The following is a 17,590-nucleotide window of genomic DNA, read 5'->3' on the forward strand; positions in this document are numbered from 1 at the left end:
TCAGGAAGGAGACGCGTTCTGTCTCCTAGAGTTGAACGTACCTTAGTGCGAAAAGTGCAAATCAATCCCAAACCAACAGCGAAGGACCATGTGAAGATGCTGGAGGAAACCGGTAAAAAATTATAAAATTATCTACAGTAAAACGAGTCCTATATCGACATAACCTGAAAGGCCGCTCAGCAAGTCAGAAGCTACTGCTCCAAAACCGCCATGAAAAAGCCAGACTACGGTTTGCAACTGCACATGGGGACAACAATCGTACTTTTTAAAGAAATGTCCTCTGGTCTGATTAAACAGTTTGGACATAATGACCATCGTTATGTTTGGAGGAAAAAGGGGGAGGCTTGCAAGCTGAAGAACACCATCCCAACCGTGAAGCACGGGGTGGCAGCATCATGTTGCGGGGGTGCTTTGCTGCAGGAGGGACTGGTGCACTTCACAAAATAGATGGCATCGTGAGGATGGAAAATTATGTGGATATATTGAAGCAACATCTCAAGACATCAGTCAGGAATTTAAAGCTTGGTCGTAAATGGGTCTTCCAAATGGACAATGAACCCAAGCATAATTCCAAAGTTGTGGGAAAATGGCTTAAGGACAACAAAGTCAAGGTATTGGAGTGGCCATCACAAAGCCCTGACCTCAATCCTATAGAAAATTTGTGAGCAGAACTGAAAAAGCGTGTGCGAGCAAGGAGACCTACAAACCTGACTCAGTTACACCAGCACTGTCAGGAGGGGGCCAAAATTGGGGCCAAAATTCACCCAACATATTGTGGAAGCTTGTGGAAGCCAACCCGAAACGTTTGGACCCAAGTTAAACAATTTAAAGGCAATGCTACCAAATACTAATTGAGTGTATGTAAACTTCTGACCCACTGGGAATGTGATGAAATAAAATCACTACTATTATTCTGACATTTCACATTCTTAAAATAAAGTGGTGATCCTAACTGACCTAAGACAGGGAGTTTTTACTAGGATTAAATGTCAGGAATTGTGAAAAACTGAGTTTAAATGTATTTGGCTAAGGTGTATGTAAACTTCCAACTTCAACTGTATATTTATGGCCATTTTCTGAAATTACAATACAATTTATAATTATTATTTTTCACCTTAAAAGAGCAGGTCTTATTAAAGGTGCTACTTAAGTTCTCTTGTGCACTTTACACTGTTAACTTCCATTCATTGTTCTGTTTTATGTTGTGTGATGTCTCATGTGTAACTATAGTCTTAGACAAAAAGGTTCCAAAAGGGTTCTTCGGCTGGTCGCATAGGAGAACCCTTTTGAAGAACCCTTTTTGGTTCCAGGGAAAACTCTTTTTGGTTCCAGGTAAAACCCCTTTTTGGTTCCAGGTAAAAACCCTTTTTGGTTCCAGGTAAAAACCCTTTTTGGTTCCAGGTAAAACTGTCTGTGGAAAATGGTTCTACTTGGAACCAAAAGGGTTCTTCTACCTGGAACCAAAAATGGTTCTTCAAAAGGGGTTCTCCTATGGGAACAGCTGATGAACCCTTTTAGGTTCTTGATAGCACCCTTTTTCTAAGCGTGTATGGCTGTGTTACCGCAGGCAGCCCATTCTGATATTTTTTCCACTAATTGGTCTTTTGACCAATCATATCAGATCACCTCATTTTCAGAGCTGAACTGTATGGTCAAAAGACCAGAATTAGGCTGCCTGTCTAAATGCAGCCATACACTATTAGTTTTAGGAGAATAGCCTATATATGCTGCGTTCGTGGCCAGTGCTCACTTGGAAAAGATATGTACATTTCTATGCGACTTCTCTGTTTAAATAAAGGATAAATTAAAATACATGAAAAAAAGACCACTTGTGAAGGACTGCCACGTACTGTCAAAGTAGCTGGTGTCGTCCTCCGCTTCCAGTTGAGGGATGAATTCTGCTTTCTGTCGCAGTAGCCCGTTCCAGTCCAGATGCAAGAAAAAGCTGTGTCGTTTGACCTCAGGTGCTCCTCCTAGAACAAAATGTATTTTTGTAGATCACAGTCATGTGTGCAGATTTCAGAACAATAGCCAACAGCAAAACGTCAGACCGGGATGATGTGAAATGGAAGACGAGGGCTTGGTTCCAATATCTACACTAGCGCACCACTAAGAATGAAGCAATTGAACATGAATTCCATGTGAGATTGGACATGAATTCCATGTGGGGTGTTAGTAGGACATTGGAATGCAGCAGAGTGGTTTTACGTACCTATCCCCAGGCGCTCCAGAGGGCTCTGCCTCAGCAGCCGTGTGATCATGTCCTGGGCGTCTGCAGGTAAAGCTTCGTCCCCATCGGGCCAGGTGATGTCATCTGTACATCGGGCAAGCACAGGTTAATCTCCACATTGAACACCATTTTAAAAAGCCTATACACCGTTTATATTCCATCAATGGATACTTGCCACTGACAACTTGCCCAAAGAGTTCCTCGGGCGTGTCCCCAAAGAAGGGCACACATCCAACCAGGAACTCATACAGGATGACACCCATGGCCCACCAGTCTACTGGCTTCCCATAGCCCTGTCTCAGTATCACCTCTGGGGCTATGTACTCTGGGGTGCCACACACCTAGAGAACCACACCGATAATGTTGAATTATACCTTTAGCATGTGTATTTTTAACACATTGACATTTAGTTACACAATAGTTATGAGATGGTACACCTATACTGGATTGAGTATTTGACCTGGTGTAAGTGTGTGAATATGTGCTTTTGTGTTCAAGACATGTGTCTGGCATTTTCGGTATATTGTTGTCCTATGCCTTACTATGGAGCTGAATGTACTTTATTTATAGTGAAATGACAAATAAAGGGTTAAGTTTTACAGCACTGACTCCCACCTGTTTGTCGATGAACTCCCTGGTGTCTTTCTCCATGTGACCCTCATACAGGTTGGTAGTCATGTTCATCAGGCCAACTCTGGACAGGCCAAAGTCAGTCAGTTTGATGTGGCCCATAGAGGTGATCAACAAGCTGCAGGGGGATGGAGAGAAATGTTCAAACTACACTTTCTTCAACTTGAGCTGTGTAAAGACTAAAGCTGGTTCTGTACTCACTTGTCAGGTTTGAGGTCTCTATGGACGATGCCGTAGTTGTGAAGGTACTCTAAGGCCAGCACAGTCTCAGCAAAGTACATCCGGGTCATGTCCACAGGAAGGGGGCCCATGTTCTTCAGCAGGTTGGCACAGTCCCCACCTGCAAGAGATGACCAACCGTTTTGCTTCAGCTACGAGAAATCATGGGTAAGAACACATTCACCGTTCCAACTTTTTTCATTCAGTCCGCCTCTTTTAGAAACATCATAAACACATCAGTCTTGGGGTAGATCATCATATGACATTACCTTCCACATACTCCATCACCATGCACAGGTGGCGCCGTGTCTCGAAGGAGCAAAACATGGAGACCACGAAGGGGTTCTCGGCAAAGGTCAGGATGTCCCGCTCCACAAACACCTGCTGGATCTGGTTCCTCAGGACTAGGTTCTGCCGGTTGATCTTCTTCATGGCGAAACGCTGCCGGGTGTTTCTGTGACGGACCAGGTACACAGCCCTGCCAACCGCCACAGGACAAGAGCCATGGTCATACAAGACCTCCACATTGATAAACCATGACTACAGGGGTAGGTTAATTCATAGTAAGTGGAAGTGTGTTCTATTTTTTCAGTAGTCTAAATGTTTACCAATCATGACATAAGTCTACAGTTGACATTTTAACTTGAACCAACTATTGCTGAGTGCATTGATTTATAGTAAATATGTCAGCTAATAGCTAATTGAGAGTTGTTCTTTAGTTATTAGTGTGGTTAACCACCTGTCTGTAGCGCTTACCCATAAGCTCCATTACTGATGAGCTTGATGGTTTCAAAGTCACTCTCCAGTGGTTTCCTTCGCGTTGGGGTCTGTGGACACTTGTTCTGCTGCAAACAGTGCAAACAACAAGAGAAGTGTCATGACTATCCACGAGAATCCAAACAGGTCAGATCAGGTTTGAAATTAATAACTTCAACCAGACCCCCTCTCACGTGCAGAGGATGGAACTGGTGGGGATTAACAGCTTGCGTTCTGTTGTAAATCAAAAGAAGATTCAGGTCTCACTCTCCAAATTCACCAAAGGAATGTGTCTTTGTTTCAAGAGACACTTTCAAAAGCGAATACTGGAACAATATGTCTAACATAGAACATGGGGAATGGTCAGAGACAATCTATAGAACACTAATGTCATAGTGTTTGTTATTTGGTGGTGTCATTAAAAATGTTATGAAGGAAATACTGTAACTTGGAAAGTATACCCAATTCCATCTGATGTGTTGTGCATGCAATATGCAAAATGATTAAAGTATTTTTGTTAAGTGAGGGATGTGATTTTAGAATCCATAAGAGATAATTGATTTACATAAACTTTGAACAGTGATAAAAGTCACACCCCTGACGAAACCACCCTTTCGAACAAACTGTATAAAATGATGGATTAAGAAATTAACATACTAGACCAGAGAGAAGTAGAGCTGCAGCTCACGTTTAAAAGTGGTCTGAACTCGGAATCTCAACACGAGGTAGAGACAAACTCACCTCCCGGACAATCACTGGTACGGCTGATTAGCTGTTCTAACTGTCCTAACGAAAGTGAATTTAAGTGGAACTATTCTACTACTCTGTTCAAACCATCGTATTACGCTACTCTCATCACCCCACTGGGAACCATCGACACGGCTGGCTAGCCTATCTTCAAAGAAGCATCTTCAGGGGCGAATGGAAGGAAAACCAATTCTGTAGTTCTGTTTAGGACTACATGACAAGTCACCGGATACCAGACAACTACAGAGAAGAAAAACAGTAAAAGAGGTGTTGGAACCCTTTTTTTGGACAATCAGAGCCTTACAAGTGTGCTGCGAAAAGGCCCAACCCCCATTCCAAGGCCATGTCCAACGAGATAGATATGGAATTTCACGTAACATTCATGATTTCTTACTCAAAGAGGGCGGCGGTTCATGTGCAAAGTATATGATACAGTAAATGAGTAGTTTCTAAATGTACTAAGGTAAAGTGTCTCTGTCCCTCTCTGCCCCCCCCATCCCCATCTCTTTTGTAACAAGCAGCCATGTTGTTGTCATTCCACTAGGGACCTGTTTTTAACCTATGAAGTGTGTATGTTAATTCTGTATTACCATTTACTTAGCTTGTAAACAAATAAATAAACCAATTTGTGTAGTACTGAATCATGAGGCTCAGGTTTTTGCAGATGCAAGGAGGTTACAACTGTTCAGAATGATGATATGATACAAGTTTATGATTAATAAGTTGACTATTTATAGATGTGATAGGTACCTTTAGAGTTTTATTCGGGAGATGGTAACTCTTTAAAGAACCACTCTCGTGGTGCCCCAGAACCTAATGAGTTAATTGTTACATGATTAATTTAATTGGATAACAATTAAACATATTTAGGTAATTAGATAAATAACAGTCTTCAGATTAATGTTAAAGTCAAGTCACGACAAGTTAGGAGGCTCACATTATAAAGAAGGTGCCCAGGAACTCATTATCCGACTGGCACAGGTATGATTACATAGCCAGACTACTAAATTAAGTCATGTAAACAAAGCTGCTATCAGGACCTATATTGTTAATTGAAAGTCCTGTTATTTTATTCTGCAGGCTCTATCAGGGTGGCTAACTCCTTACCTCCACCGACTCATCAAACTTCACTGTCATTGACGGAGCAGACTGTTCAAGCTGTACCATATCTAAAAGATCAGGGGAGAAAGATATGATTGAACAGCAATGCATGATATTTACTGGTTCTGGATGTCTGCCTCAAGTGCGGTAAATTCAGGTCAATGTTATGGCAAAAGATGTACCAATACCTTCGAGGGGGTCGCGAGTCAAGCCCAGTTGGTTGATGATGTAACGTGGAATGTCCGTCTTGATGCCCTGGCCCTCTTTGGCATGACCCTCGGCTGCCTCCAGCAGATGATAGAACTCTTCCGGGTCAAATTCCTGCCAATTACATCCAAGGCCCATTAAATTAGATTGGATTAAGGTGAATAAAATCACCTAGCCATGAAAGAGCTTATTGGCAATGCAGTGGCTTAAAAACCTTCAATTCCCCAAGCAACAGATTAAGAGAGACGGCTTTCCATCGCTCTCAACAGAATCGCTCTCATTTTCAATCAGAATGAGACTTTTCTCCATCTCACCAGGCACTCGAGCAGCCTCGCCGGTCGGGATATGATGATGAGAATCTTCTTCACCAGCTGGGTGATGACGGATACCTCCTCGCTCTCCGAGCGATCGTATGCCTGAAATGCAAAGACAAAATGTTTTGGCTTTTTAACAGCATAACATGGAGATGATCAACTTTGTTTAAGACACAGAGATCAAAAAGAGAAAAGTCTATTCACATCTTTCGCCATAGCAAGAACACAACCACCTAGCATTAAAGCTAGCATACTATGTCCAAAACAACCTAGCTACATGCAGAATGATGACAGAATAGACATCTTGCAGAGATAGGTCCTGTCCAGAAAGAAACCCTAGCCCAGGGGTATTCAACTCTTACCCTACAAGGTCCGGACCCTGCTGGTTTTCTGTTCCACCTGACAATTAATTACACCCATTGTCCCAGGTCTAAATCAGTCCCTTATTAGAGGAGAACAATGAAAAAAACGCAGTGGAACTGGCTTCGAGATCTAGAGTTGAGTTTGAGGGCGCTAGCCCTGACCCACTGGGGACACACTCGTTGAATCAGAGTTGTTTTCACGTCATTTCAATTAAATTACATTTGAACCAATGTGGAATAGACGTCTGTGCAGTTGGTAGACACCTCTGTAGATCTGAGAGGACTGGATAAGTGTACATAATATGGCAATAATTCCACCCAAATGCCGAGGGGGAAGGAGCTAGCCGCTAGGGGTTGTTCATGGACAGGACCACACAGTGCAGTTTCTTTTCAAATCTCTTTGGTGCCTTCAAGGGAAGAAATTACACTTGTGCTTGTTAGAAAATACTTCAGTGGATGATCAATTCCAGGGAATAGATTGTTCTACAGTACACAAATCAGGAAGCCAATGGTTCTTAAGCCCTTACACTATGCATCAGTATAGGAAACCCAATATAAGCATTGTAATCATGTTCTAGTTCACGAGGATCAAGAGGCAGAATAGCATTGGTGATTGCTGCGGTGTCCTTTGAGGTCAGGGGCAAGTGTCTGGACAGCTGTCAGTGTACAGACACACACAAAAAGAGGACAACTAACTATACCACACATTACATTAAGTGAGTTTGGCTTCAAGGCAAACTGTCTGCTCAGGTTAGAGTGGTGAGAGCAACACTGTGTTTCGAATAAGGGCAGCTCTGCGGAAGAGAATGCTCTGAAGTCTTATCTAGATGAACCACCTAGACACAGCAAGAATGCAGTGAGAACTCTTTTGAATTAGATGCAAAACAGGAAATATGTTGTGCATCATGGAAAGACGCCTCACTGGAAACAACCCCACGGGACCACATGAGACGGGCTCAGTCAGACTCATAAAAAATGAAACAAGCCAAAGCAATGAAGACGAATGTCTGAAGAAGGAAGCGAAAAGTAATGTGTCCCCCTGAACAGATGGATAAAATGTGGCAACATGGATATCCCCACAACAATGCGTCAGAGAGGACGTTACATTAAACAAAGGAGAATATTCCTCTTGCGTATTCCGAAAGCCCCCTGATTCAAACAGTGAGTCATCGTCGTTGAGTCTGCCTTGAAATAACATGGCAAGGGTGACAAACTGCACTAATGAAACCACATAACTAACACGCCCCCCAAAAACAACTTATCTATTCCTTAGGTTGACATATCCATACCTTAGTTGAGGATATTTCGGTACAAGAAAACTGGCCATGTCAATGGATCATTTATTTCACTGTATGGGAACACATTTATCATCTCAGCTGTGCCCCTGCCATGCTTGCTATCTGAAAGTACACACTGGCTGTCCACACACTAGAAAGATGTTGCCATAGAAACAACCATTCCATCATAACAGTGATAAGATCATATAATTAGAATACATGAGTAATTTAATAGGATCTATACGGATAAGAGAGTACAGATCAGTCACACTACCAATTACAGGGAAATTCCATTTCCAAATCTATTGTGCACTTTAGGGCTTGAGACTGTCTGGCTAATCGTTTCTCTTGGCCCAGGCTCAATCAATTCCTCTTGATTTAGCGCTATCACATTTGGATGTTTAACTGATGAACAAGTAGTTCATTTATACCCAGCAGCACTAATATGGTAGGGTTGTCTCTACATGTATATGGACAGTTTAATGATGTTGATGCTTCCCTAGACAGACAGCAAAATCAATGAGGGGAGGAAGTGATGTAACAGGCAAAGTTCATTGTCAGTGTTGGCATGAGGCTTTGCTCACTCAGTCACTGTTAGTGAACAGTGAACCGAAGCTAAAGGACAGAAGCCAGAAGATCCCTCAGGAATTGTTTAAATGCCTTCAATTTTTCCCTCTGATGCCAGACTATGGTCTTTCTTTTTTCATTCCTTCGGTCTTAACCTTTGAGAAAAACTCCATAACCTCTTTAGAAACGAATAAGGACAAACTATGAATATTTAACTTTAGACAGCTTAGTAAGTGAAAAAAGTAGCAGTAGAATCCTAAGCAAATCATGCAAATCATTAAACAATGGGTAGTCTGAGGGAACAGACTCAAGTGAGAGTTATCGGCTGATCACATTATTGAATCTAAGATATCTATCAATATCATGGACAGTTATCGGTCGATCACATTGAGGAATCTAAGATTGATAACTATCACATTGCTAAACCCAGACACAAAGACATTTGTGGACATCCCACCTCGTGGAGCAGCTTCTCCAGTTTATCCTGCAACTCCACAAAGTAGCGCAAGGTGACCAGGCCCGTGTGGGACTTGTCCAGACAGTCTCGGACCAGCTCCACCAGCTGGTGCTGGATGAAGCCCAGTACGCCATCAGACAGTGGGAGGGTGCTTTCTGAGGAGCAGGCAGTGACGATATCCAGCAAAAGCTCCTCCATCTGCAGTGTGGCCTAAAGACAACACACATTCACAAACACACACCGAAGCACTTGTTACGCAAGATCAGAGCGCATAAGTGTTCTGATTATTGCAAATACAAACAGACATTGCCTCCTGTACAAAAAAGGGGGAGAAGACAACACGACATACCTTAGGAAAACGTTCTTTGTAAACATGGTTCATCATGACGACCTCATTATCGAATGAACCCATTGTTCTTGCGGGGCTACAACAGAAAAGGACATGAAGCTGGTCAATTTCTATTATTCCAATCCAACCAAATGGACTGACAGAGCTCGGCCGTTCTTATTGGGTGGGTGCAATCTTTTGAATAATGGCAAAAATTATCATCCCACAAATATTTATTGTGGAAAAGTGACTGTGCACCATTTTGACAAAAGAATGTAATAGAATCCCTTCAAAACATCTAAATCAACACGTTATTTCACTTACAAGCTCATGTCCTGTTTTACTGTTACTTTAGATTTAAAAAAATATTATATTTTTTTTTTTTTAAACTTCAGTATTAGGTAAGATAACAGCTAAGATACTGTAAGTTATTGACCACATCTGTCTGGCTCATATATCCAACAAACAGGACCTTAGTTTTCCCCTTTTCCTGCTTAAACTCATTGTCCAAGAGTTAGGGGGACAGAGCAGAAACATCCACAGACCCATTCTGTTTTTTTTTTTGCCATGAAAGAGGCCTCTGTTGCAGCAGATGGCAACCTGCCCACCATGCCCTGCAGCTGCTGCCCCCCCAGCCTAGCAGGTTCCCGCAGTGCTCTGCTAGCAAACCACCCACGCACGGCACACCACACCATGCCACGAGAACACAGGGAGCTGATGCCTGCCCAGGCAGGCACCACACTGCGGAGCATGGTACACAACGCTGCCCTCTTCTCTGCCTTAAGCCACACAGCAGTAGGGTATTTTGAAATACAGACGGTACGATTTTCAATAAAATATTTGTTTTGTTTTTTTGTGTTTGGGGAGGGGGGTGCTTATAAGTTAACTATCAAAGATGTGCCAAATACATCATCTCCAGCACAGGGCTCCAGCGATGCATTAAGTTTGCTAGCTAGTAGCTAGCTTGCAAGATCAAGCTTCTTGGTTCTTGGTTACAGCAGAGACAATCAGTTCCCTCCTTGATCAAGATCCTTGCTGCCTCATTTTATTTAAAACAAAAATAGTGTGCACTGCTGGCAATACCGTATACCTTGGTATGGGAAAGGGGATATATATTTAGTTGCACAAGTGAATGGATTCAATCAAAATGTGCCTTCCGCATTTAACCGAACCCCTCTGAATCAGAGAGGTGCGGGGGGCTGCCTTAATCAACGTCCACGTCATCAGTGCCCCTGGGAGCAGTTGTTGTTGTGGGGGGGTTGTTGACTGCCTTGCCGGCTTAGGGATTCAAATGCTCATCAACCGCTAGGCTACCTGGTACAGGAATGGTATGAAAATCTGAATACCGCCCAACCCCAGTAGTGAGCTTAGCCAGAGGTCAACTTGAGGTGTGCTGAATATTGGCAAATGCAAAATACTTTGCTTTACTTTGAATACAGGGATGACCACATTTGGGCGGAACACCCTTTGTCAATACTGGCAGCAGGGTTGGATTGCACAAAACAGGATTGCTGGCTGGCTCCACTGTAAAACCTCCACTGACTCAAGTTTAGTCCACACCTAGGCTCTCTTGTTTTGGAAGTACCAATTTGCATGTAGTAACTTCCCATGTCTGACAATAAAACAAAAAAACTCCACAAAAACAAACGTAAGGTGATGCATTAAATCTCATTTTGATGATATAGCACTTCATTATTATTGTTCAAGGACGGCTCATTACAGTTCAGGCAAGGGGTAACTGCCAGCTACCTGAGGCTGTGGGAGCGAGGGCGCATGAAAGGTGAGGGTCGCACTTCCTCGTCGGCCACATTCTCCGAGCTGAGGAAGTGCTTGAACAGGAAGTGGAGTTGGTCTTGAGTGGGCTGGTAGGGCAGCTGGTGCAGGCGCTCCTGGGAGGAGGAGGAGGGCTGGAGAAAAAGAAGTACATATCTTTCAAGGGTTCCATTGGTCTAGGTAAATGCCCACTCAAAAAAATCAACACATTATCCCACTGACATATGTAAGAGAACTGTGTTTGACATATTTTAAAATTCAAAAGCCAACACTTTATCCTAAAAGATGGAGGATCGGTATCATATTTAGGACAAGAAAACTGTTATTTTTTCTTGCGGCTATTGAGGCTGAGCACATTCTTTTTGTTAATCTTTTTATTCGATGAAAAGCACACACTGGCCACTTCTGGCAATCTGTCCAATTGTTCGCCCCATGAGTCCTGAATAGCAGTGATGTCCCTTTTCTGCCTGCTCATAAAGAGGTCACAGAGGACCTCTGACAGGCCTATTGTCCCAGTCTGACCTCGCCGCATGTGCCAGGTTTTACCTTATTAAACTCCCTAAAAGTGGAGGAACACACAGCCTGTTCTCATCTCACCATCTTTCTCCTAAGGACCTTAGATTTTTCACATTGTCTCATGTCGTTCTCCTACTCTGTACTTTAGTTTATTAATTAGACCATGTCATGACATTGGCCTGGGGGTAGGTTTATGATGTCATAAATACCTCTTCCCCCCTTTTTCCTCTCTCTACCCTACTGATGTTACATTTGCAAAGCCCTTGGTTAACATAGAGATTCTGGGAACATCAGAAGGTGGGGGGAAATGAACTATATTCTGGTAATCAGACCAACTGAACATATGCGGTGGTACTTAATGAATATGATGTCAGTTCGGTTGTCATCTGAGACATTGTCATCAATGATAAGATGACAAACTCTACAGTGGAAAGTCTACACATCAGAGTTATCGGATTCACATGGAATTGTTGTTCAATTAAAATTTTTGAATATGAAATTCTTTGTGATGGGATGAAATGTGATTTTAGCTTCTAAAATGTGAGAGTTGGGTTTTCATAAGATAGGGCTGCTCAATCAGTAGCCCGCCCCTGTGAAGGGACATGGGCTATAAAACTTTTCAAACACGCCCTCATCTCCCTTGACGACAATATAACCTCCTGTTCCGAGGACGTGAGGACGACGGTCCAATGTCAGAATGGTTCAGATAATAACTACAGAACGAAGCCAACATCAGCGTGAGCTTTGGTTGCGAATGGTATGAACTTTGAATTCTTATTCACTACAGAAGTGATACCTCCTAGCCGTTGAGTTAGCAACAGCCGCTGCAAACGAGGGTTCGGGAGGAACAGAGTATCCGCACAACGACGTTACTACAACGTATTCAATTTACCAGCAGAGACATTCTTCAAAGGACACAGGACTCGGTTGGGCAACACGGCCTTCCATCTACCACCAACCTACCGAAGCGCAGCTCAGAGTAAATATTTATTGCATTTTCCTTTTCCAAATGGGAAGTAATTTAGAATGCATAAGATACTGTATTTACGATAGCACAGCTTTGCCCTTTGTTCCTCAGTCTTCCCGCTCTTTCACTCAAACCCAGCCCCTTTTCTTTTGTGTAACCAGCTGTCATATCTGTTCCAGCGTTAGGGACGTTTTCCTTTATGACGTAATTTGTAATCAAGTTATGATTGAATTATGTGTATGTGTAATTCTGTGTGATTAGTTAGGTATTTAGTAAATAAATAATTAAACCCAATTTTGTATTGCTAGTTCAACTTGTTAGCCAGGGTTCGTGCAGATAACCAAGAATTTACAACTTTCAGATGAGACTGAATTAAGATGACGATTAATATTGACTGCTATTGATGTAAAATATTACAAGGTCTTTAAGAGTTTATTCGGAACAGCTCTATAAATATTATTTTGTGGTGGCCGACTCTCTAGTTAATTACATTTACATGATTAGCTCAATCAGGTAATCTTAATTACAGATAAATTATTTTATAGAATAGCATGTCATATCACTTAATCCGGCATAGCCAAAGACATGACAACCATTTTTTTTAAACGAGCACACACAAAACTTGAAAAAGCCATACATACGAGTAAAATCATGGAGGATAACACAAAGTCTGGGACTTATTTCCATTGTGGTCCTCTTGAGACAAGATGGCTAGATATAGTGTCACGCAGGACATTTAGAGGGGAAAAGGAACCAAGTTAGTCTGTCAGAAACATGGATGCTGGTGGATTTGTGAGCAGAGGAGTTTGTGTTTAGGGTTTGTTGAGACATATGAAGAGCAGAGTCCTAATCTCTCATCAGTCACAATAGAGCAGTGGTCCTCCCCTTCCTTGGAGGAGGAGACTCCACTGCTATAGAGCCCCCACACTTTCTCTCTTAGAATACTTAGAATACTTACACACAACTTAAACGTATTCTGATGATTATGTTAATGCATTAACAATATTCACAGGGTAAGAAAAATATAAGATGAGGGCATTTGAGTGCGAACCACTAAGACACCAGACCATTGATAACGCTCTTCAAAAGCATCAAATCATATTACGAGCACAAATACAGAACATTAGCCCATCACGTCACACTTAATATATGCATGTCCTATGGACATTATCCACCGCAGGCTAGGAGTCAAACATGATGGCTCATTCAGACAGATGATGATTCCAGTCAGGATTTGTCCTGTCTGGTCACATGGTCAGTGTACATACATCGTTGCTCTCTGTCAGCCTCAGACGTATACTGTATATTATCTTGTTTAATGGTGTGGTGTTGTGTAACTGCAGTTTCATATGGCCCCTGTGGGAGTGGAGTGGGGTTAGGTTTAGAGGCTTACAGAAACGGTAGAGCTGGGGGGATTGGTTCCGTAGCCGGAAGAGGGGAGGGACGCCAGAGACCATCTTCTGCCTTCCGTTCTGGTGAAAAAAAGACACACGCATTGTTATGTAACCTTTTATATTTACATATCATATCCCAAACTCCCTTATAACACATTATGTCGTCCCCGCACTACAACGCTTTGTGGTGTCTTGTTATTACTTTGTTGTTCATGTAATATACATTGAGGGATTATGTTATGTGTAATCAAATATGCACATGTGACAGTGTATCTGGGCTGAGGAAATAAAAGGGGATTTTATATTTTGGTTTGAGGAAATGTGGTTATCAATTTAAAGCTGGGCATGAGAAAAGCATGAAGGACAATAGGATAAGCGAAAGAAGTACCTGTCAGTGCGAGCCATGTGGCGGAGGTCACGGCAGCAGGAGAAGCAGGAGAGAGAGATGGTGAACATTTTGAACTGTTAAATCTTTCTACAGTCTCATGCTTAGACCAAACGTGACTGTGATAGTGAGCCACTGACCTGTGACATTTCATTTGACATATGAAGTCTGACACAATTGGCTTATGTGTCAGTCTTAATTTGTCTAGCCCAACACCAATTTAAAGAGCAAATAAATGTGCATAGCACTTTCATTCTTTCTACTGTAATCACCAGGGATATGGGTCACTGACATTAGAAGGGGCTCTAGTCCAGTAGAGTTCTTTTTCAGCCCATTTCCAGAGACATTGTATAAAACCATGTATTTTCCAATCACATCTGGGTTAAGAAAAATCACATTTCTCTAGATTTGCATAACCAATAATGTGATGTGCCTTTATTCTAAATCAGAGATGGCTGTTGCAATACTGACAGAATTACTTAAATTCTGCATTTCTTTCTTTTGTTGTCCTCCGGTGGCTAGTAAGCCAGCTAAAATTGTCCCTTTCCTAAATGAGCAATGGTTGGAAATAAGGATTTGGACTTTTACTTAATTCTCCATACTGGCCAATGATTATAATGGTGATTCTGAGCCAACCATAAATTCATACATTGTGCCCCTGGCCTGAGAGGATGGAAGTGCAATATGCACAGTAGCTAGATGTGGAAGGCTAATGTTAACTACAGTGGTGTAAAGTACTTAAGTAAAAATACTTTAAAGTACTACTTAAGTCGTTTTTTTTCAGTATCTGTACTTTACTATTTATATTTTTGACAACTTTTACTTCACTACATTCCTAAAGAAAATAATCAAATTTTTACTCCATACTTTTCCCCCTCACACCTAAAAGTACTCCTTACATTTTGAATGCTAAGCAGGACAGGGAAATGGTCTGATTCACAGACTTCTCAAGAGAACATCCCTGGTCATCCCTACTGCTTCTGATCTGACAGATTCACTAAACACAAATGCTTCATTTGTAAATAATATGAGTGTCGGAGTGTGCCCCTTGCTATCTGTAAATAAATAAAAAAACAAGAACATTGTGCTGTCTGGTTTGCTTAATAAGGAATTTGCAATGATTTATACTTTTACTTTTGATACTTAAGTACATTTAATCAATTACATTTACATTTGCTACTTAAGTATATTTATAACCAAATACTTTTAGACTTCTACTCAAGTAGTATTTTACTGGCTGACATTCACTTGAGTCATTTTCTATTAAGATATCTTTACTTTTACTCAAGTATAACAATTGAGTACTTTTCCACCACTGGTTAACTAGCTAAAGTTGCCCATGAAAGGAAGTTAGGCTAGCGAGCAAGCATTTTAGCCAGGTAGCCTTGGACAAAAAATAAAAGCATGTACTGTATGACAGAGTCATAGACCGTTTTGTCAACATGAAAGAGAGGAGGATGGCATTGGTGTTTCTCTACAAGTAGGGTGAGTATATGTATCACGGTCACAAGGCATATGAACCAACAAGTTATAGAGCAAACGTAATTATCACAACAAATACAGCACCAGTCAAAAGTTTGGACAGACCTACTCATTCAAGGGTTTTCTTTATTTTTTACTATTTTCTACTTTGTAGACATCAAACCTATGAAATAACACATATAGAATAATTTAGTAACCAAAAGAGTGTTAAATCTAAATATATTTTATATTTGAGATTCTTCAAAGTAGACACCCTTTGCCTTGACAGCTTTGCACACTCTTGGCATTTTCTCAACCAGCTTCATGAGGTAGTCACCTGGAATGCATTTCAATTAACAGGTGTGCCTTGTTAAAAAAAGGTAATGTATTTGAGCCAATATGTTATGTTGTGACAAGCTAGGGGTGGTATCCACAAGATAGCCCTATTTGGCAAAAAGACCAAGTCCATATTATGGCAAGAACACGTCAAATAAACAATGAGAAATGACAGTCCATTATGACTTTAAGACATGAAGGTCAATGTAGAAAATGTCAAGAACTTTGAAAGTTTCTTCAAGTGCAGTTGCAAAAACCATCAAGCACTGTGATGAAACTGGCTCTCATGAGTGTGTATTCATGGACCGCCACAGGAAAGGAAGACCCAGAGTTACCTCTGCTGCAGAGGATAATTTCATTAGAGGTACCAGCCTCAGCAATTGCAGCATAAATAAATAAATAAATAAGTTCAGGTAACAGACACATCTCAAAATCAACTATTCAGAGGAGACTGTGTGAATCAGGCCTTCATGGTTGAATTGCTGCAAAGAAACCACTAATAAAGAACACCAATACGAAGAAGAGACTTGCTTGGGCCAAGAAACGCAAGCAATGGAAATCTGTCCTTTGGTGTGATGGTGCTTTTCTGGTGACACTGTCAGTGATTTGTTGAGAATTCAAGGCACACTTAACCAGCATGGCTACCAAGGCATTCTGCAGCAATACGCCATCCCATCTGGTTTGCGCTTAGTGGGACTATAATTTGTTTTTGAACAGGACAATGACCCAAAACACACCTCCAGGCTGTTTAATGGCTATTTGACCAAGGAGAGTGATGAGTGCTCCATCAGATGACCTGGCCTACACAATCACCCGATCACAACCCAAATGAGATGGTTTGGGATGAGTTGAACCGCAAAGTGAAGGAGAAGCAGCTAATAAGTGCTCAGCATGTGTGGGAACTCCTTCAAGACTGTTGGAAAAGCATTCCTCATGAAGCTGGTTGAGAGAATGCCAAGAGTGTGCAAAGCTGTCATCAAGGGAAAGGATGGCTACATTGAAGAATCTAAAATATATTTTGATTTGTTTAACACTTTTTTGGTTACTACATGATTCCATGTGTTATGTCATAGTTGTGATGTCTTCACTATTATTCTACAATGTAGAAAATAGTAAAAATAAAGAAAAACCCTTGAATGAGTAGGTGTGTCCAAACCTTTGACTTGTACTGTATCTTGTGATATGGATTTTTTTCCTGGATTGGCTTCCCCAGTGATTTTACCCACGCACCGCTACTGCACACACACAGCTACATCAATGTGTACTGCTGTATAGACCCACACTGGACCGGAAAACCTCTTGCTGTGAGGTTAGCAGATATGTTGAAAATGGTTAAAACGCTACTATCCAGAGTGACTTACAGTATAGTTAATGCATTAGTCTTAAGGTTTCTAGGAGAAAATAAAACATATCACAATCATAGTAAGTAAAATGTTCCTCAATAAAGCATCTATCAACAAAGTTAGTGCTAGTCAGAAAAGACAAGCATGAGTGTTAGTGCAAAAAAGGCAAGGGTGTTAGTGTTGTGCAGTATACTTCCCTAACTTTAGGGGGAATCTTGTT

At 41.5% G+C, this 17,590-nt stretch overlaps 1 protein-coding gene across 2 annotated transcripts in view; it reads right to left on the reverse strand.

Annotated features, from left to right (window-relative positions):
• Positions 1 to 17,590, reverse strand: part of LOC115109149 (microtubule-associated serine/threonine-protein kinase 3-like) — a 57,071-nt gene that overhangs the window by 20,298 nt on the left and 19,183 nt on the right. Inside the window, exons 5-19 of one of the 2 annotated variants that reach the window (XM_065009641.1) lie at positions 13,845 to 13,923; positions 10,945 to 11,102; positions 9,217 to 9,292; positions 8,868 to 9,077; positions 6,205 to 6,306; positions 5,872 to 6,004; positions 5,690 to 5,751; positions 5,333 to 5,395; positions 3,836 to 3,924; positions 3,349 to 3,557; positions 3,062 to 3,200; positions 2,846 to 2,978; positions 2,406 to 2,571; positions 2,213 to 2,314; positions 1,851 to 1,973 (exon numbers count right to left, since the gene is read on the reverse strand). In XM_065009641.1, the coding sequence (XP_064865713.1) occupies positions 1,851 to 1,973; positions 2,213 to 2,314; positions 2,406 to 2,571; positions 2,846 to 2,978; positions 3,062 to 3,200; positions 3,349 to 3,557; positions 3,836 to 3,924; positions 5,333 to 5,395; positions 5,690 to 5,751; positions 5,872 to 6,004; positions 6,205 to 6,306; positions 8,868 to 9,077; positions 9,217 to 9,292; positions 10,945 to 11,102; positions 13,845 to 13,923 (1,844 nt within the window). The remainder of the gene's footprint in view (positions 1 to 1,850; positions 1,974 to 2,212; positions 2,315 to 2,405; positions 2,572 to 2,845; positions 2,979 to 3,061; positions 3,201 to 3,348; positions 3,558 to 3,835; positions 3,925 to 5,332; positions 5,396 to 5,689; positions 5,752 to 5,871; positions 6,005 to 6,204; positions 6,307 to 8,867; positions 9,078 to 9,216; positions 9,293 to 10,944; positions 11,103 to 13,844; positions 13,924 to 17,590) is intronic. The other variant, XM_029633774.2, reaches the window with a different exon arrangement.

Source organism: Oncorhynchus nerka, linkage group LG25 (genome assembly GCF_034236695.1).
Source record: "Oncorhynchus nerka isolate Pitt River linkage group LG25, Oner_Uvic_2.0, whole genome shotgun sequence".
Lineage (NCBI taxonomy): Eukaryota > Metazoa > Chordata > Actinopteri > Salmoniformes > Salmonidae > Oncorhynchus > Oncorhynchus nerka.